Source organism: Squalius cephalus, assembly GCF_949319135.1.
Source record: "Squalius cephalus genome assembly, chromosome: 8".
Taxonomy (NCBI): Eukaryota; Metazoa; Chordata; class Actinopteri; order Cypriniformes; family Leuciscidae; genus Squalius; species Squalius cephalus.
Window position 1 is genome coordinate 30,313,630 of NC_137129.1, and position 21,824 is coordinate 30,335,453.

Below are 21,824 nucleotides of genomic sequence, written 5' to 3' on the forward strand. Positions count from 1 at the left end.
TTCATGATTGTGTCATAATAATAAAGTGTTTGACTCCCTTAGAAATGTAGTAATTGAATTGAATGTGTTTATTATTGTGTTAGGCTAATTAAAATGATCATAGTGGAGTGGACCCAATATAATAACCAGAATATCAATGGAATTTTTGTTTTACTGAACTCAGATAATCTTCTCACATAAGAGAAGAAAGTGTGGTTGAGGGCTTTTTGATGGATTAAAAAAACTAATGTCCATTAACGAGGACAGTCAAGGTTGGAATAATGTGATAGAACGTAGATATGGTAAAACCCTATCTATTATCTCCCTGTCTTAAGCCCACTTGGATAGGAAGGAGTCATAATGGCAGCCTTTCGGAATATATTAGCACATGTTCTTCGCCGATCAACACAGTCAGTGCGCGTTGGAGGACGTCAGACTGAATGGGAATATTCCAAAGATGAGGAGGGCTGTCTCTCTGCCAGTGGCGTAATTTGAAGTGTACAAGTTCCATCCTTTCTTCAACGCACCATCTCAGTCACGCTCTCTTCCCTTCGCTTTTCCTCCCGCCCTAACTCGATCTTCCAAAGTGGTGTCAAGTAAAGTGCAAAAAGGTCAGGCCCCCGTGACCAGGAGTAAGAATAACAGGCTATTTGACATTTAATTAGATTTGTTTGAGCCGCGCCAACAATGCATATACCCTCACCGCCTACTGGCGGAAAGCAGCTTTCCAGTTTTAGCCTACTTCTGGGATGTTTAAATTTGAACTCTAGGTTTAAGATGATTAGACTCTAGGCTATATTCACAATTATTAACACGTTATTTTTTTGGCTACACTTTATTTTAAGGTGACGTATTTACATTGAAACTACTCAAATAAGTAGCCTACTGAGTAGCCTAATATTGATTAACATGTAGCCTACTATAGAGTTATAGGGTTAGTTACTTGTAATTACGCATAATTTACTGTTATTACTATAGTAACATGTAATAACGTGTAATACGTCACCTTAAAATAAAGTATTAGCCTACCAATTTTTTCCAATAGTGTTATAAATTCACGTATTCTAATATTAAATGAACCACAAGGTAATAAACAAAGAAGAAATAGAAATTATTGGTCTTCAAATCCTGCCCATTATTACAATATGCAAATTAGTTATTTTCCCCATTACATTTTATGTTGTTTATGATGTTCTTCAAAGCGTTTTCTTACAAATCTTAGATTCCATTGTCTTGTTTTATTTTTGACTTGTTTTGATTTATTTTTATCTGCATGTCTCACATATAGCCTATAGTTGAAAGCATGAGCAGACTGAAATGGACAAAGTTCAAAATCCTGTTCTGTCTCTTGGTCGTTGACAAAACCAACCCTTTAATGATAGCGAGGCTTATGAGTTTCGGGCTCCAGGAGACGAGTCTGTCGGGTATATTATATAGACTGCAAAGATAACCTAGCGCACTGCTTGCTTTCAGGGAGGAGGCTTTGATGTCGGATTTCGGGCAGTAAAAATCGCAACAAAGCTGTGATGAAGTTCAATAGCTTTAAAGAATATGGCCTCAGTAGTTTTAAACTTGATATTGCTTCTCAAACCAAATGGCTTTCATCGTTTTGGTGGCGTAATATAACCTGCTACAACTGTGTGGCTTTTCCTTATAACCTTGTAACACTGTTGATACATCACATAGGCAGCAATAGAATCATAACCCACTGGGATGTAATTAGCTCGACTTCTGTATCTTAATTGCACACAAACCACCCATCTCACTTAAAGAAAACATGTAGCCTACAACATTTTCCAAAATTGCCCAAATGTTTTTTATTAAAAAAACATCATTTCATTTGAATTAAGTTAATTAAAATAATTCACGAGATCGTTAAAAATGCCAATAGAGTCACCATATCAGGTTAAGGGGTGGTTAGTAGAGTATTTTATGAAGTTTGCGTTTCAAAGGCTTTGTTGACAACAGTGATTATTGTCTCAGTGATTATTATCTTGTATGCAGTTCAACGATTCCGTCTTCTCATTTCTCATCAGCCTTCTTTCACGTCCTCTCCTGTAGTTTAGCGCATGGGAAATCCGGGGATGTTTCACGAGCGCTTCGGGTGCGCCTTGAGTGGATGGGGACGCGCATGTTGTGCAGTGACGCCAGACGCTGTTTGTGTGGCCGCGGTGACAGATCTCTGAATCATCAAAGCTGTCCTCGTGCGCCCTCGCCTGTTAGGAAAGATAAGAGCACTGCAACTCTCTCTCTCTCTCTCTCTCTCTCTCTCTCTCTCTCTCTCTCTCTCTCTCTCTCTGTATTCTGTGTGTTCTGTATTGACAAGGAAATATGTATAGCTGCTTACAATGAAATGTACAAATTTAACGTAAAATAATGATAATGCAAATAAAAAAGTAATGTTAGATAACCCTAGCAACCCTAGGGTACTGGTTTCAATTCTGCTAAAAGCGTATGTGAACTTTAAAAAAGAAAAAGAAAAAAAATTACTAATTTAAAGAAGAAATATGAATTGCCCAAATTAAGCAATGCAAACTTAAAAGACGAATTGCATTGTAATTGTTTAGTAATGGAGACAGATTCAGATCACTTACTGTCCCATATTGTGACAGACAGACACATACAATCACACAGCAGTGCTTGTGTTTCCCTTGAGAGTTTCTCACTAAGATTGTCAAATGTGCAGTGTATGTGTTTAAACATTTACTGGATGATTCTTTCATTTGTGAATTTTGGCAGAAAAGTGGGCGGTAACACTTTATTTTAAGGTGACTAGTTACATGTTACTACATGTACTTATTATAGTAATAACAGTAAATTATACATAATTACAAGTAACTAACCCTAAACCAAACCCTAACCCTTATTGTAACTCCAAAGTAAATATACATGTAGTTCATGAATATTACTCAGTACTTATTTGAGTACAATGTAACTAAGTCACCTTAAAATAAAGTGTAACCAATTGGGCTCTGTCTAATTTGATTGCAGTGTCCATTTCTAGTGTGGTTGTGTCTAGAGTTAGTGTGGTTAGTGAAACACCAGGACTTAAGTTGGCGTTGCATTCTCTCTCTTGGTATTGCAGAGCTTTATTTTTTTAATTTTAGACGGTTTCAGAATGTGATTGGCCTTTTTTAATTCCTTAATAATCTGTAGACTTGTGTATCTCTTCTTTTGTTGTCATGTTTTTACCTCAAACATGGACCTTTTTTTAGCTTGCAAAAATATATTTAAGTATTTGGCTGTACAAATACTTTGGGACAATAAGTAGCCTATCAAATCTCTTAACAAGAGGTGCCATCCGATCTTCAAGGTCATAAGGTAGAGAATAAAAGTCAAACTTAAATTGCTTAACATTATGTAAACAGAACAATTTTATTTGAATAAATGAATATGTTTGGCCTGACTATGGCTCACACAACATGGACCCTGATTTACATTCCTCATGTCTCATTTTGTGTACATTCCAATAAACCTTTTTGTGGGCAGTCCTTGCAGGCGTCCTTGAACTTTAAACAATCATATATTTGTAATTCTCTCCTGGAAAGCACAGGCTGCATCTTGTACTTTTTTTTTTTTTTTGCTCAACCAAGTCTTTAAATTCAATGGACAAATTCGCAAATTATTGTCAGTTATATAGAGGTTGCATAAATTCCTCACACACTTTAGGCTGCTAGTCAATATTTTGGAATTTTATCGCAACTAATTCTCCCCAGTTATCTAATAATAATAATAATGATTCTCACATTCTTAAATTAAGAATCTTTCTTATTCCTATTTTTTCCCTTCGAACGATTTAAATTTTAAATCGTATCTATAGCAAGTTTAAATTTACCATTATACTTTTGTAGTATATTCCCAATTCAACTTTTTTTTTTTTGCCACCAAGCTTAGGCTACTTAACAGTATCCGTGTTTTTTTTTTAAGTTTTTTTTTCGAAAGCATTAGCTTTCAGCTACGCGTGTGAAACTGATGTAGCCTACCATCACATGCTTAGGCCTAGTAAGTAATAAATCAGTAGCCTAATATTTAAACTCTTAGGCTATTTTATTGATTAGACGACAGTATATTTCTCTTTTTTTATGTCATCACTCCCTGGCCCCCATGCAACAGTGTTTCCTTTCTTTGGTTGATTGACACTTCAAGTGATCTATTAGTAGAATGGGAACACTGAACTCAACTTGCTCTCTAGTTTATCGTGGTTTCTTCTTGACAAGTCTCTTTCCTTGTCAATCCCATAATGTTAATTATGGGATTAAATAGCAAAATGGACTCATAAGATGTTGCGGTTTCTGTAATTCTGGTGTGAACGCAGATCAGAGGGAAATGTTAGGCCTTGTCGCGCGTTGACTGAACCAGGTCCGCCCATAGTGCTTCCCAAACTTCCGCTAGAAGTTTAACAACAGTGCCCAACTTGAACTTGACCATGACGCGCACAGAATAGTCTCCACTACAACTTCACTTTCCCACTTTCAAATATGTAGTAATTTAATACTTTTTAAGCAGACCTATTGCACAAAAAGTACATATTCTAAATTTTTTTTTTTTTTTTAAAAACTCTACATCTGCAGTGATCCAGTGGCCAACTAAAGGACGCTTACCAGAAGAGACGGATGTCAAAACACGTGCACATTGGTTTCCATTTATCATAATATCATTTACTTTGGGAGGATGTACAAATTTAAAGCGTATCCGAAATCTCACTGGCCTATACATGCGTTAAATTCATTTTAAGACGTTGATCGACTGTCTCTGATTTTTGTATCGCTTTTTGTTATGAACTTTGTATTTGATACATGCTTTGAATTTGTCTTTAACTCACACACTAATTTTGTTTAGGCCTATAAATGACTTTTGTAAATAAGCCATGTGGATAAATACATACAAGACTAATCGAATTTTACCGAATTGTCGTCTCTAATTTGAAAACTTTGAAGGAAATTAAATGCTGAGTTAAAAATGAGAGCGAGGGGAGTAGGAATAGCCTAATAATAGATCGTTTATAGCCTATCACAAAATGTGATAAACAAGTGATATATATATGCAATATAAACAATGTGATATATGTGTTGATTATATTACGCAATTTGATATCAACAAGGTTTATTTTCAAGGCCTTCCTTGAATTTGGGCCTGACAACGACAACGGTTAACTCGACGAACGAGTGTTAAACTGTTAAATGTCGTTTTAATTGTTCTCTGAGTCAAGGTGTCATACAAATGCATATTTAACGCAAATTTTAAATATGAAACAATATCAACAAACAAAACATGTATTTGCGAATTTGTAGTGTTCAGTTCATTCATAAGTCAGACAAAATTTAGCATTTACTGTGGAATTTATGTTGTGCATAATCGATTATTTCGTTTAAGGCATTCGTTAAAAACACTATTTGTTCATTCATGGGCAATAAAGCAACTGAGATACAACTTGTAAAAGTGAAGGCAGCATCTTTAGATTTTCTAATCGAGAAAATAAATGTTTTTGCCTTATGCAATGAACCATTATTTAACATTATGTTTGTGTGTTCATCTTTACTGAAAAGTTAGCCTATACACAAAAATAAATGTTAACTACCGATAATGTTTGATGATTGAGCAATGTCCAATGCTATGCATTGCACTTAACTTCTCAACGCGTTTGACTTCATGCAGCTAAATATTAAAATTTGGCTTTATTAAAATGTTCCCAGTACAATTGATGATAACCGCATGTCTTATTTCCATATTTTTATGGTTAAATATGTTGCTTGTGGCTACCTCTGTTATTTCGTAATAATCATTATACAAACATTCAACTTATTGTTTTTAAATATTCATTGCAGTAGACGTCGAGGCCAACAAGTTGAAATGCACGTTAAACAAATAATTTATTAAAATATTATTTTGGTTTTGCAGTGAAAATAAGCCTTTCGATGTTGTTATCTATTTAGTTTCCTAAACAAGAAATATCCCCTAACATGTGGTGGGAGTAGAATTCATTGTGTGATATAAAAGATACCTATATCTCAAGATACTCATAGGCTACTCTTCTTGCTTAGAATCACAAACGTGTCCTGCATTACCGTTATTTAACACAGTCTTGCTGCCCACAGATCACAACACGCGCTATAGGCACAGCGCTTCCCTTCCACCCCACAGTATTATTTAACTTAATTTTCTAAAAATGTATATATATATTTTAAATATCACTAGCGTTCACATCACATCACGTTCACTAGCCTGAAATCATAGTAAAATATTAGTTTTAAATACTAGTCTTACTGCTACTACTGCTACAAATAATAATAATAATAATAATAATTATAATAATAATAATATAATAATAATAATAATAATAATGTTGCCCGAGCTGTGTGTTTCTCTGGACAAAAAGTCTGAATGAGTATTCTGCAGGCTTTTGTAGTGTTGTTGAGGTTCAAAAGTCGTCCGATAAAGACAACAGATGCGTTTATTTTTAAATCTTTGCATTGTCATATTAATACATTCTAGTTGAGCATGTGGAATAATCAGGAAAATAAAGAAATAACATATAAAATATGTAATTATAAATATGTAATATAATAATAAAATATGTTTATAAAGGCTATATATGCGCTCACCATAATAATGAGGCCTACTTATACTTACGCATATTCTTATTTTGTCTGCGAAAAAAGGACATAGAAAATGTCTCGGATAATGCGATTGTGTAGTTTTCGAGCTACTAAGAAAACAAAAAGTAGCTTAGTTTACACATCAGGAAGTAATTGCACTTAAAAAAAACATGATGTGTTGTTTTATGAATCAGCATAATTTATGTAGAATTACATTATAGAAATTTCGCGCGCTCTGGACTGCAAATTAACTGTAACTAAATTAACTACAATTTCTGAAGAATCATTTTCATGCAACACCAGAACCAAATACTAATTTGTTCCTGCATTCAAGCATTCAGAAAACATTCTATATGCGCCCGCCCAATATTTAGTTTGACGCTTTTCAACCTTCTTACCTATACGTCGTTTTCTTCCAAAAACAAAATCGAAACGAAATCGTATTAAATTGTAGACTAAGTTATATTCATTCTCCACAGATTCGCTAACATTTGTGATACAAAGTGGCAGGCCAGACTGGCCAGTAAAAGTAAAAGGCTTCTGTGACGTATCTCATTCACCAAAGATTTCTCACCATTCGACTCTTCTCCTTTGTAAGCTTTGAGACTAGCCATCAAAGTCTGAATAGGCCAACAGGCACAGTGTCGCGGTCAGACGACAACTTTCAACTTGACCTTGGCCTGCAGACGCGTCAGCTCCGCACGTAAAACGCACAGACGAATACAGGGGGTGTTCTCTGTCTCCGCATCTTGTAAACAAAACGGAAGCCGTCGCAGCAGGACTTCATGCCACGTTCAAAAATTGGACCTTTTTCTTTAACAGCCATCACTTGCAACCAATTTTCTAAGTATTGTAAAAAATAACCTGTAGATTTCGTTGTTAACCGTTAAAGGGCACACCTGGCTTGCTGTAGCACACAGTTGTATTGCATCATAAGTCGTGCAATGCTTACAATTTGATGAACGAGTAGGCTATAGCCTGTTGTTTGAGGATGTACAAATTATTCGAAGATTTAGAGAGTAGCCTAAACATTTTTGGGAAAATAATGTAGCTCTACTTTTTAAACCTCTCTATTGAGCAGTTAACAGTGAGCAGTTTTTAAAAAAATCTTTAAAAAGTTCTGTTGAAATCTTAATCTTCAAATTGATTGCAGGGCCACCAAGGGCTGAACAGTGCCAGCCGCTCACAAATGGCGGTCGTGCACAAATGGATGTTTGCAAAAAATTGACTGGAATCTTGTGCGCTTATAGCCTACAATTACACAATATTCGTTAAATGTTTACTCCAGCGCTCGTGACTATTTTAAATAACAAAACAGTACCTAATGAACCTTTTTGTTGTAGTTCCATGAAAGTGGATACAGAGATGACATCGCATGAAGGACCACATCTGGATTCACCATTTTCCGTTTATCTATCCATTCAACTTCTTCAACATATTTAAACGGGTAAAATCCTTTGACAGATAGTAATCTCACATCACTGCATTTTTCCTCGGTTTAATTGTTAGCACTTGAGGTGATTATCGTCCTAGTTTACATATCACATGACCAGTTTTGAGCCAATCGAGTCGTGATCCTGGACGTGCGCAGGGTGCGTCAGAGCCGCTTGACTCTCGCGGAATCGACTGTCTCCTCTTTTTCAGTCTCAGGGCTTCTCAAAAAAGAGCCACACGTCTCAATGTCCGACGGGCTATGACAACGTCACTGCTTCTCCGCACGCGCTGGATTGACCCGGTCATGTTTCTCTATGATAACGGTGGCTGCTTGGACGACACCGGCAAGAATATGGAAGGGTTCACGGGAGGTAACTTCTCGCCGAGCCCGTGCAGGAATTTGATGGCTCACCCTGCCTCTCTTGCGCCCAGCGCTGCCTATACCTCAAGCGAAGTGGCTGCCGCTGGAGCGGGTGAGCCTGGTAAGCAATGCAGCCCATGTTCAGCTGTCCAGGGTTCAGCCAGCGCTTCAATTACATACGGATATTTCGGTGGCGGTGGATACTATCCTTGCCGAATGTCCCACCACCACGGGGGCGGTGGAGGTGTGAAGCCATGCACCCAATCCCCCGTCTCTTCCTCACCTTACGGGGAAAAATACATGGACACGTCCGCTTCTACAGGCGAAGATTATACCACTTCGCGCGCCAAGGAGTTTGCCTTCTACTCGAGCTACGCCTCGAGTCCGTATCAGCCGGTTCCGAGCTATCTAGATGTGCCTGTCGTCCAGGCAGTGAGCGGGCCTGCAGAGCCCCGGCACGAGTCCTTATTACCAATGGAGAGTTACCAACCGTGGGCTATCACAGCCAGTGGCTGGAACGGGCAGGTCTACTGCACCAAAGAGCAGCCACAGACTGGAAACGTGTGGAAGTCTTCTATACCAGGTAAGGCTATTGTCAGAATAGCGCAGAAAAAAAAAAAAAAAAAAAAAGGGAAGAAAAAGTTTTATACATTATTACGTTTTTTTCCAGCGTATCAAAACGATGTGTTCATATTGCATCTATAACAAAGCACACAGTACTGTGCATTCACCCTTAAACACATTTCAATACTCTTATTGCAATTTTCTTTTCAGAGGCAGTGTCTCATGGAGGGACAGACGTCAGCTCCTTCCGCCGCGGGAGGAAAAAACGTGTTCCATACACCAAGCTGCAGCTAAAGGAGCTGGAACGGGAGTATGCCGCCAACAAGTTTATCACCAAGGACAAACGCAGGCGGATATCCGCTCAGACCAACCTGTCTGAACGACAGGTCACTATCTGGTTCCAGAACCGAAGGGTAAAGGAGAAAAAAGTCGTCAACAAATTAAAAAGCAGCAGTTAGCTTTTGCTCTGTGTAAATGTAAGCGAACAATTTTAAACAGTGATGGCCCACACACACTCAAAGCTATGAAATTATAGACGTTTTGACGAATACATGTTTGTCCTTGGACTACTGCTTTGAAGTGATCACTTTGGATCGGACAGGGATGATAGTGACGCGGTGCGTCATTTCTGCGTTGCAAACGGTGTATGGCCATATTCCCAACTCAGGACAAAGAGGGCCAAAAGATAAGTCTGTTTGTTGAGATTATTTACTGCTCACCAAAATATCTAATGAAGAGAAATACATTGGATATTTAAATTGTGATACTGTAACTCTTTACAGTGTGGTACGACTTTTTTCCACCACCCCTATTGTCGATTATAATTGATATTATACTTTGCTTGAAATCTCAAGTTCATGAAATTTCGTATCATGCTGGAGAATATGAGGCATGGAGCCTGTAGTTTATCAGGTCCATGTACAATCTGTGGTCATATTTGTGCCAAAATAATATACACTATAAACTTACTGTGTGTGTTAAAGAGTAGCCTACCTTATGTGTGTTTTGTCGTTGTATAGTGTTGCGCAAAATCCGTCCTAATAAACCATTCTTAAGAAAAATATGTATGGCGACGTATTAATTTATACCCTTGTATTGCAACATCAAACCACATGACAAAAATGAACCATTAAAATGGCAAAAATACAAAACTTGAACATGAATTGCATTTAACACGCTAAGAATCTTTGTAAATGCAGCAGTTGATGCAAGCAAGTAATTGACCTGTTGGATGGTATCCAAAACTTTATGGACTGTAAAAGACGTAGCCTATGTCTTCAGCGTGAATATACTATGATTTTTTCCCCTGTCCGTAGGCTGTAACAAGAAGTGATGCATTCGAATTTGCTCTTGAGTTATGTAAAACTAGGTGGGTGCGTACCTCAGCCGAATGATAGAGCAATTGCGCCATCTTCTGATGTACATTTGTAAGTGAAGCAGCCGGCCTTAGTCATTTTAATTATTAAAATGAATAAGCCTAAAAGGAAACATTTGTACAAATTGAATCCCACATAATGATCTGTTAATGTATTATCTACTCACTCAGTTTACTTTTGCCTGTCTTTGAGGTTAATTTCCACAGAGCGTATGCAAATTCGTTAATAATATAGCCTAGGCCTAAAATAAAAACAAGAAAACAAATAGGCTATGGACTCATAATAATTAAAATATAAGCCTATACAATAGAGCGATCTCGGGGAGAATATTGTTTTTAACAAATGTATCATAAAATTATAATAAAGTGTTACCATCTTATTTTGAGATCGCTTGAATCTGTTCACGTTGCTTCTCGGTCAATAAAATTTCATGTACGATTGCATGTATTTTATATACATGAAACATTTAAGTTGCAGACTATTTGATTAATTGAGACAGAAATTAAGACTTGTAGATAAATGTCAATTTGTGCCAATTACACATGCCGGACAAAGAGGACAAATTCTAAGAATATCGTGTTTATCAAGCCTCTGGCGTTTTAATGTGCATCGAACCTAGTTTAAGACAACGTGAAGATAAAACTGTAAATTTGCTCATCAGGCTTGATTTCTTATGACATAGCTACAAGGCATAAAATGTAATTTAATTTAACGTGATGTTAAGTTTAAATTTCTTTAATTATAGCTACATCTTTAAAGAATTTTCACAAATAGATTTATTTTAGAAAGCTTATTTGGAATAGCCTACATTTTGTTTTATAGAACGACTGCAGCTGAATCCTCTCAAATTCTGTTGTTATGCTCTGGCTTTTCATTTTAGTTTTGGAGTACAGCATAGTTTTTGTAGTAGTACTTTATTTATAATCATGTCATGAGTAATTTTTAGATCAGGTTTCATGGGGAATTAATTATCTTTTTACGCAAAAAAAGGACGCACACAAACACATGTGCATGTAAAATGCTTTTTTAAACGTATGTATTTTAGCCATCCTTTGTTGTGTTTTTTACGTTTAAAATAAAGTATGATCAACAAAATTTAACAGGAAGTCATTTTTATCAAGATGGTCAAAATTTATCAAGATTTTAATCAAGAAAACTTTGAATTCGGCTGACTGCTGAATCGTTATCACAGACACAACTTAGTCTAAACAGACTTTAGGCCAAAATATTGAATAATTATCAAAATATTTAAACCTTAATTTAACACGCGATTGGCACATTTAGCCTACATAAGTAAATTTCAAAGTTTCAAAAAAAAAGAAAAAAAGAAATTATAACACCCTGGTGTAGCCTAACTTTAGACAAACAGAATTTCCTTATTTTGCAGCAATCTGTGTGCAGCCGATAGGCCAACCTTCATGGTATGGTCCCGACGGACCTCATATGAAATTCCAAAATAGTTTATTATTGTTATTATTATGCCATGCAAACAAATAATTAGGGCAATACGCTTCACAGTTTCGGTTCTTTATTGTAGGCTATACACATCCATATTAGCTAGATTTTCATAATTAGGTAGGCCAACTGACTTGATGCTGGAGATGAAAAGATGCTTATGCCTTCCAAAGTCACGTTTCAGGTTTCTGCGTCATCCTGTCTGTGTGTGTAAGGTCTGTTGTGTTGTGTTGACGTAATGTCTCGAAAGAGTGAATGCATTTGAACCATTCGCGGGTCCTTTGCTCACTAGTAAATCTGGTTTCTGGCGCCATCTACAGAACAAAAATTGAACCGCACCTTCAAATCTTTTTTTTTTTTTTTTTTTGGGGGGGGGGGGGGGGGGGGATTTTATCTCTGGATTTCCTTCTCTCTCTCTCTCTCTCTCTCTCTCTCTCTCTCTCTCTCTCTCTCTCTCTCTCTCTCTCTCTCTCTCTCTCTCTCTCTCTCTCTCTCTGGATTTTGTAGGCTATAGTTGTCCGTTAGTGAACGATCAGTCCGAATTCGATTGTATCGTAGTAGGCTACTGTCCTAAAACGGACCTGTCATAAAAAAAAACCATTTTGTTTTAATCAATTTAATGTGATTTTTTTTATATATATAAAACCCTTTTACATGTCCGTATTGATAGAAAACAAAGAAACTAAAAACTTTGATAGTTATAAATGAAGATAATTTAAATATAGACAACTGACCAAAGTAGGCTATTAATTGAAACTAGTAGGCTATTGCATAGCCTATGTTGTTTAGCTATAATTCGGCGATAACCAAGACTTTGGCTCAAACACCCGAATGTTTCAGGAGAGAATGTCGGAATGTGTTGTGAGAAACATTAGAGATTTGTGAATGACTGGTAAAATGGCGCGGGTATTTCTCAGGTTTCATTCTGTGAGCCATTAGAAGGGGTGAAAGCTCAGGGTGGTCGTCTAGACAATGAAAGCCAAGGCCACATACAATATCTCAAGCGTAGGCTACGTCTGGTTTAACCGTTTTATTAAAAATAGGCCTATATGTCTATTTTATATTTTATAATGTTAATTAGTACTCTCTTGACAATGTGTTTGATGTAGAATTTCATGACGCAAAGTCTTTGTCAGACAGAGATATATTTAGATGCATGCGCATTTATCGCGCTCCTTTTTAAAACACGACTCGATCAAATAATATTGCTATAACGTATTTAAAACACTTCTAATGGTGAAGGAGATGGTAGAGATATAAGGGTGATTCTTAGAATATGGGCACTTTTATGTACTTTGGTCATATTTTTAAAAATACATACAATTTTGGACAAAATCCTCTTTCTTTTTCAAACTAACAATAAAACCTCCTTAAAAACTTTTTACTACCTTTCTATTATGATTTTTTTCATACTTTTCAACCTCCTTATAGGTGTCAAAATCACTGTTTTATCCTTGTCGCACACCCAGACTTTTTAACTTCAACAATGAAAATACAGTTTAAAAGTATGACTTATCTAGTAACTATTAATATACCTAAATTAAGCACTAGTAAAATAATTAAAATACATTATAGTATTTAATGTGAGACCACCATCAATATTACTTTTTATACAAAATATAGCTACGTATTGGTGTCATTTCCACCACAACACTGTAATGTCCCTTTAAAAAGTTTGTGTGAAAGATTGTTTAGGTGGTTTCTATGGAAATGTTCAGAGACATCAGAGCACATGTTGGACATGGAGGCAATTTTAAATTTTCATCAAGAACAAAATAAGAAAAATCAAGGTAAATATTGCTTGATCAGTTAATATATTTATTCTACGTCATTTCCAAACATGCTGTACCTTCAAGGGTGTTTTTAAAAAGTTAAAAATTTTAAGTTAAATAAGAGTATTTTACATACATGAAATGCTAAGTATTAATTCAAAGCTAATCAGTGAAGCTATCTTCCATTTTTTCACAAAAAACTACAGAAATGTAATTTCCACCACAGTCATTTCCACCACACTGCCCTCTGTGGTGGAAATGACAGCATGTGGTGGAAACATGCTGTACCTTCAAGGGTGTTTTTAAAAAGTAAAAAAAAATTAAGTTAAATAAGAGTATTTTGCATGCATGAAATGCTGAGTATTAATTCAAAGCTGATCAGTGAAGCTATCTTCCATTTTTTCACAAAAAACTACAGAAATGTCATTTCCACCACACTGCCCTCTGTGGTGGAAATGACAGCATGTGGTGGAAATGACATTTATGATTACAAAGTACAATTGATATGGATTGCAAGAGTAGATTGACTTTGTGAATTGAGTTTACTGAGTGTGATGAGTTTAAGAGTTTTTCAAATAAATATTTCTCTAAATATTACTGTTTCTCTACATTCACGTTAATTCATTGTCATTTCCACCACCACCGTCATTTCCATCACCACACACATTTTTTAAAAACATTTAAAAAGTTCTCATCACACATTAAAAATGTATCCACAATTTACAAGATCATGCTCTACTTAATATAAAAATTCAAGTCATTTATTTTCTAATAAGCTCTTGCCCAAACCAATATTAAATTTCAGAGGTGACAGGTGTACAGTTCACCATTTGGTCCTTAGGGCAGTCAATTTATCTCATTGACAAATGTATAATTATTGTACATTGTGGAAAAACTGATAAAACTAGTTACAAAAATTATCTTAGACAATTCTTGAGTGGCATAAGTTATTCTGTTTTTAAATAACAGCTGTAGAGATGTGGTGGAAATGACATTTGTTCATTGCAGGTCGGAAAAAATGTAAAATATTAACAATTTCTCTTGTAATCTAAGTTTGTCCTCTTACAGACCTTAAAACTAGACAAATTATTTAAACTTATGAGACTGTGTTACGTGACTTTTGAACAAGTTTTTTTTATTCAACTTCACAAGCCTAAAAGTGCCCCTAGTTGAAGAAACGCCCATAGAAATAATAACCTCCAAATTCAAACAGAAATTATCCCAACACTATATTCTAAACACAGAAAAAAACTTAAAATGCTCTTCATATGGTAAAACGTTATTTATTTGATCTTGTTCTAGTCAAAAACAACATCGCTGAATATCAATACATTATGTAACATAAGATATAAACTCTTAAACTTGAAAAAGTCGTTTACAATTTTAAAAATCCCATATGTATGTGTAGCCTATATGTAGGCTATATATATATATATATATAATGTTTTTTGCTTTAACCATTTTAAACAAATAGTTATTCATGACTAGAACATTTACATGCATGTGTTTAAGTCATGAATTTATTGCATCCTCAGTCAACCCCTGAATTGTCGTGCACTTTCAAACAATTTTCTTTGACAATATATTTTTAAAAGTGTCAAAAAAAATACAAAGATATAGGTTTTAAGCGGTCACATAGCCTGACATTATACGCATAATATATCTACATGATACGCTTTGTAGATAACACAGGAGTTACTAGTGAAATTACCGTTGTAATTTTAGGATGTTTGGGTAGCGGATGTTGCATGTCAATTTCAAAAGTCTTTGTAGCTTAGTTCCAAATAGAATCGAAAATTTTTGAATTAATTCCATCTTGGTATTCGTTTTTTTTCTTCGTTTGATGCTCAGTGGAATGTACAAAATAAAGAGACGCTAAATGACATTATTTAGCGTTATTTGCAATTGTTTGACGACAGTAAAATTATTTATTTTATTATCATTGTTGTTAATTATTGTGTAGGCTACATTACACTGTTGTTTTTAAAAATTGGTAATGTAATAGAAATTATCATAATATGCTGCATGCATTTTAATATATAGGAACATTTTACAAATAAGTAACTTGTAATCTAATTTGAAGCTTTGCAGACCATTAATTCTCGGCCCTAATGGCCAAGCAAAAAAAAAAAAAAAAAAAAAAAAGGCAAAGGGCTCATTAACTGTTCTGCTGTTTCTGCATTTGTGATAGACTTGCTCTTGCAATGTTTCGCTGAGGTTAATGGGGATTTCTAGAATACAACTGACAAAGTTTTGTCGTACTAAAAGTGATATTCATGGGGATCGGCCACTCCATCCAGTTCCAAATCCAGTTTGGCTGCAAAAGCATGATTTTTTTTCTTCTTTTGATTATATTATATTATTTAGCTTCACATTGATTATAATTTTTTTTACGGTTACTAAAAACGGCGTGTTGCTGCGTGTGATATAGGTTAGGCCTATTCAATTATTGTTATGAATTACTTTGTGGCATTAGTGTGAGAGAGACTGTAGCCTATACAATTTTATTGGGTGGTTTCGTTCTCTCTCTTTTCTTCCCCCTCAAGTGCCCGTTTTCCCCTACTTGTCACGTTATACTATTGCTTTCTGTCGTTCCCTTATGTGAAAGCGACATTTGTGAAACTCCATCCGGGACATAGAGTGGCTTGCGTGGCGTTTGTTGTTCATTCTCTTTTTCAGACTTGCGCGGTGGGCGGTAACCCGTCCCCCTCCCCGAACTTGAAGTCGACCCTGAGGGAGGGGGTGCGGGCCGCGACATCAGACTAGACATAGATACACTGGGGAAGAGAAAGCCAAAAGAGCAACAGAATGACATTATGTCATAACTTTATAGCAAGTTGATACAATCTCTTATAGAAAAAAGTAAGCCTGTAGTTGGATATTAATGTCCGTGTGGCATTAGGCTATATCGTAGGCCTATTATTCATAGGCTATATTCTTATTATTTCAATCCATGTTCCTGTTATTATAAATAGGCTATTATTTTGTCTAAACTAATCTTACCTTGCTCTTAAACTGTAGCGCTTCGCTTTAGAGTCGTTACTTACTTTTTTGGAGTACAGAGAAATTGTTGTCTTTAGCTGAGATATGCGTCAGTGCTACCCATTCATCTCGGCTGAGCAGCATAGTTCTGTTGTGTAAAAAAAAAGAGAGAGAGAAAAAAAAAAGAAAGATGTACAGGGGGTCGCACTATATAGATCGTACAAATTGCATCAAATTATCTGCTTGCCCATCGCAGGTTTCCGTAGCACTAGGCCAAATGCTGGAAGCTTTAAAGCACACGGCGCGGAATTTGTCATGAGTTGACGAAGAGGCGGAGCATCTGGTCTCGGGGCCACCGATTTTGTGTTTGTGTCATTCTACTATTTGTCGTGAAGAACCTATTACTGGTGGTAATAGAATCGTATAATCAGAATATTTTAAAAAGCCCGACAATCACACCGTGCAAATATTATAAACGTTGCACTAAACGAGGCTCATGTTTCTCACCTCCCTCTGCGTTCCTCAGAGGCACGTATGGGGATTAAGGGTAATGCGTTGTGGAAAAGCGAGGCCTTTATACCGGCCTAATCCAGGTTTAAAATCTACGGTTAAACTTGTTTATTCTCGGGTCTTTCAAAAGTAAAAAAAAAAAGAGCTGCCAAAACAAAATGTCACACACATGATATTTAAAAAACAATAACAAGGTTCTGAAATTTGAGATAGTTGGCAGAATTTTGTGATGCCTATATAAAATAAGGTCCCGGTATACTGTGGAATTCTTGAATTGAAGTTTAAATTATGTATCACTTATTTAGTAGCTAGGCCTATGTCAAAACTTTAAGCCTATCGTGTTAACGCACAAAGAGGCCGCGGTGGTACGCATCTGAAGGTATTCGTCAGTCCTTTATACATTAATTGGTATTGGAATGAGTAGGCTATTGCAAAAACTGAACAGAGAAGTAGCCTAACGATCTAGGCCTAATTATTACGAATAATCATGTGTTCAGATTTATATGCATAATCATTAACTGTTAAATGTCATGCGGCTATAGGCCTATATGTGTCAAAGAACTTAATGAATAAAAAATACGAAATATGATTGAAAGACTGTAAGGTATAGTGAATATATTTCTAAATGTTTTGTTTTAGGCCTATATATGATTTCTGGATTACAGAAACCATACACTTTTCTCAACAGCCTTTATATAAAAAGACTTGTTTGCTTTTTATAATTATTAAAATTATAAACTTATAAGCTTATAATACAGCAGGCTATTCTGGGAATACTTTATAGCCTAATTGTTTTTTTAGAATTTCATTTAGAAAACAGTAGCCTAATACATCATAACGTCTATTTTCCAGTTTAAAATATATTCAAACACAATTGAACACAACCCTGATTATTTGTGTTCCGCCGCCTCAACAGAGATTTTTTTTAATCTTCACGAACTAGTTTTCGCAAAGACATTACAAATACATTCGTAATTCATGGATAGCTTTCTCGTCGATACAAACAGTGAGCGAGGATCTATCAATTTCTTTTCCAAATCACGTGATCCTGGCCTCAGTTGGACTGGACAGAGATGAATTTCCACGTCATCTTACGTCTCAACATTTCTGCCTCTCGATACCCCTACTACGCGGGTAAGAGGCACGCGCACATGAGAGCATGTTGTGGGCGTTGCGTATAGGTCTCGCTAGCCCAAGCTAGACGCTGCGCGGGTACAATGATGGATTTTGACGAGAGGGTTTCCGTTGGCTCCAACATGTATCTGCCCAGCTGCACGTATTACGTTCCGGGTGCTGATTTCTCCACGTTGCCCTCTTTTCTATCTCAAAGTCAGTCTTCTCGTCCCGTCACCTACTCTTACTCCTCTAACCTGCCTCAGGTACAACATGTCAGGGAGGTTACATTCCGTGACTATGCTATTGACGCGTCCGGTAAATGGCCTCACCGGGGTCCACTGGCTCAGTGTTATCCGTCGGAGGACATTGTACACAGGGAGTGTTTACCAGCGGCAACTACAGTTGGTGAAATGTTCCCCAAAAATAATGCATCTGCGTATTATCACTCATCGAACTCGACCTCCGCGCACAATTTCTACGGCAGTGTTGGAAGAAACGGGGTGCTTCCTCAAGCATTTGACCAGTTTTTCGACAACGCTTACGGTGGCTCGGACAGTGTAGCGAACAGCGACTTTGCAGCGAGGGATAAAACGCACTCCAGCAAACAGTCAACGCCAGCGCCCGCGCCGGAGCAGGACTCCGAAGGAAAGGAGCGACAGGAGACCAGTAGTCCAGAATCTTCTTCCGGAAACAATGAGGAAAAGACTAGCGGTGCGAGCAGTAAGTATGAGCTCAGCGAGGTCATGCGAGAAAGTTTGCAATCTTGCCGCTCCTGTTAAATTTTTATATGCTGTTTTATAAGCGTATAAGGTTTATAGAGGGCCTGAGATTTTCCCAACAAAACCTAGGCTACTTATAAAGTGTGAGAATCACGTGCTTGGAATTGAAATTGGCCATGAAAAGACTTGAAACTTTTAACTTGAACTTTAAAATGCATTTAAGTGGCCGCAGTGATTTCACAGGAATGCTTACAACATTTAGAGTAGCAAGCTTCTCGTATGTCTCTGGTAATTGTTTTTTCCACTGGTTCAAAAAATAATATGCTATATATATATATATATATATATATATATATATATATATATATATATATATATATATATATATTTTACAACGCTTTAGATAAAAAAAATATGTAGCTTGTAGGCTAAAATAAAACAGTTCGACTTATTGTTTTCGTATTTAGTAATTAACGCTGACAACCATTACTAATATTATTAGCCTATTCATAATAATAATAGGCTATATGAGTAATATAATGTTATATAATAATATAGCCTATGTAATAATAAATAATATATTCGTTTAGCCTAAATTTATATATTTGACATTAATAACTTCAATAATCAATATTTTATAGCCTATAGGCTTTTCTTATCTTTTATAATCTAGACTAAGAGCAATGACGTTTTGTTTTTGTTTTTTTCATTGTCTCAGGTGGACCCAGGGTACGCAAGAAGAGATGTCCCTACACTAAATTTCAAATTCGGGAGCTCGAGAGGGAATTCTTCTTCAGCGTGTACATCAACAAAGAGAAACGACTTCAGCTCTCACGGATGCTTAACCTCACCGATCGCCAAGTAAAAATATGGTTCCAGAACCGGCGCATGAAGGAAAAGAAACTAAATCGGGACCGGTTACAGTACTACACCAACCCACTGCTCTAGAACAAGGAAATATCAACAGATAATATACAACAGCTGCAATAATGAGATCACATACGAGACGTTATAGACTCTCAGCGGTTAACTTCAAGTTCGTGACAAGGCACCATTCACTTGTATACAATTACAGAGAGCATATAGTCCTATGACTGGATTTAAATTCACATAATTTATGTAAGTTTTTTTTAAGTTTTATGCTCGTAATAAATAAACGTATACAATTTTGTGGCGAACAGAAATTATTTAATTATAAGCTCGTGATACACACTAAAAAAGTAGGCCTAGGCTACTTCTCCCCTTGCATTTATGATGGACATGCAAATGGCTGAAATATATGGGTCTAAACAAGGAAAGACTTTTGACAGGCCATTCGTATGGCGTGTTAATTTCTGTGGAGGAATGTTGTACAAGTTGGCCCAATGACTTTTGTGAGACCAAATAGAAGAAAAAGTGCTAGAAGCAGACTGCACCCAATTTTCGAATTATTTATTTGATTTGCTAGCAAATGGAATTTCCACTATCGTTGTTAGTGAACACTTTAATCAATAACACTTTCTTCTACATGCCGTCTCGGGATTGTAAATTTAAACTCCTTACAAGCAACTATGTACTCATTAGGCCTATATTCAAAGTTTTAACTTGGTGCAAACGCCCAATAAGCTCGTTGACTGCACGGAAAATGCAAACTCGCTCAATCTCATCCCAGTCATAAACAACATTTCCGGACTCGAATAAGGTCATCTTTAAGAAGTGGACTCTTTACATAACTGTTCTCACAAGAAACTTATTTGCCCATGTTCTTCTACACCGTGATGTATATTGTCACGGGGTTAAAATAAGGTTTGGCCGATTGTAATCCAGAACATCATCACCAGAACATTATGTTTAACATATATTTCCTAAATTAAATAACCAAAGAGTTACAAAGTATATTTGTAGTACACCGTTTTCTTATAATTGTATAGACAAAATATTGCATGAGCATAAACATGCGCATTATGTGCATTCATGAAGAACAATGTCTATTGTTGTTGTTTATTGTTGTTGTTGTTGTTGTTGTTGTTGTTTTCTCCTTTTTTCTCAATAACTCTCTCGGACCATGAGATAAAGCAATTGTTACCTGACAATTTTTCAATTGCACTGTGGTTACAGTATTTGCAGTTATCATCTGAATGTTTATGGTCGTACTCGTAGCGTTCATATGGCATCCTACGAGCAATAAACTAAGTCAGAGGGAGGGAGGAAGAAAGTAGAAAGTATAAGAGGGGGAGAGAAAGACTGAGCTTTATGGTTGCTTGCTGCAAAGCGACTTGGCCTGGCTGGCGCATCCTTTGAGGCGCTGAGGTATATCCGCCTAATTACGGGGACATCCTCTTTGTTGCTTCAGCAACACGACCATAAAAGCTGTCTGTGTCTGGAGCATTTGGGCAATTGCAGTGTAGTGCCATAAACTGTCTGAGAACCAAGGTTATTAGCCACGATTCCAAGGGGACAGGGGTACAGAGGCAAAGAGATATTGAGGGGCGGCATTACGAAGTGCTCGTGTGCTTTCTATCTGTTGTATTAATTTAACACTTTTTTTTTAGGCGCGTTGTTCTGTTTCATCTGCTTTATTTCCTTTTTTGGAAAATTTGTTTTTCTGTCTATATTTACTCGTAATAATAACTGTCCCATCATGAGCATGTTCAAACGGTCTCCATTGGGAGGCACTCGTGAGATCAATGTCATGGCCGTGGAACATCGACTGCAGACTCAAATCTTTTGAGATCTTTGCAGGTGTTCCAACCGATCTCCCTTAAATTCAGCAAGTCACTAAAACATTCCACAACTTTAACTGTCTGGATCCAGAACACGCATTAAACGTCTACTGTTCTTATTATATTAAATATGATAGTGTAAAATATGAGGGCATAACACTAATAACACAACTTTTACCACTAAATCAAAAAGTTTATGGCAAATGAACTATGCTCCGTCGTTTAAGAAATCCATTAAGGATACGAAAGATATGCGTT

At 36.4% G+C, this 21,824-nt stretch overlaps 2 protein-coding genes across 2 annotated transcripts; both read left to right on the forward strand.

Moving 5' to 3' along the window:
* Positions 1-7,662: 7,662 nt before the first annotated feature.
* Positions 7,663-10,744, forward strand: hoxa13a (homeobox A13a). The gene is made up of 2 exons (XM_079877941.1): positions 7,663-8,953; positions 9,145-10,744. The coding sequence occupies exons 1-2, from the start codon at positions 8,269-8,271 to the stop codon at positions 9,390-9,392; spliced, it is 933 nt and encodes a 310-aa protein (XP_079734067.1). The 5' UTR covers positions 7,663-8,268; the 3' UTR covers positions 9,393-10,744.
* Positions 10,745-18,106: 7,362 nt separating this feature from the next.
* On the forward strand, positions 18,107-20,985 carry hoxa11a (homeobox A11a). The gene is made up of 2 exons (XM_079878062.1): positions 18,107-18,865; positions 19,583-20,985. Exons 1-2 carry the CDS (start codon positions 18,247-18,249, stop codon positions 19,810-19,812), a joined length of 849 nt encoding a protein of 282 aa, XP_079734188.1. The 5' UTR covers positions 18,107-18,246; the 3' UTR covers positions 19,813-20,985.
* The last annotated feature ends 839 nt before the right edge of the window (positions 20,986-21,824 follow it).

Excerpts from the sequence above, each read along its gene's own strand:
- hoxa13a (XM_079877941.1), top strand. The coding sequence starts at position 8,269 with ATGACAACGTCACTGCTTCTCCGCACGCGCTGGATTGACCCGGTCATG. Across the intron at positions 8,954-9,144 it reads GTGGAAGTCTTCTATACCAG|AGGCAGTGTCTCATGGAGGG; the intron begins GTAAGGCTATTG and ends TTTTCTTTTCAG.
- hoxa11a (XM_079878062.1), top strand. The coding sequence starts at position 18,247 with ATGATGGATTTTGACGAGAGGGTTTCCGTTGGCTCCAACATGTATCTG. Across the intron at positions 18,866-19,582 it reads AAAGACTAGCGGTGCGAGCA|GTGGACCCAGGGTACGCAAG; the intron begins GTAAGTATGAGC and ends TCATTGTCTCAG.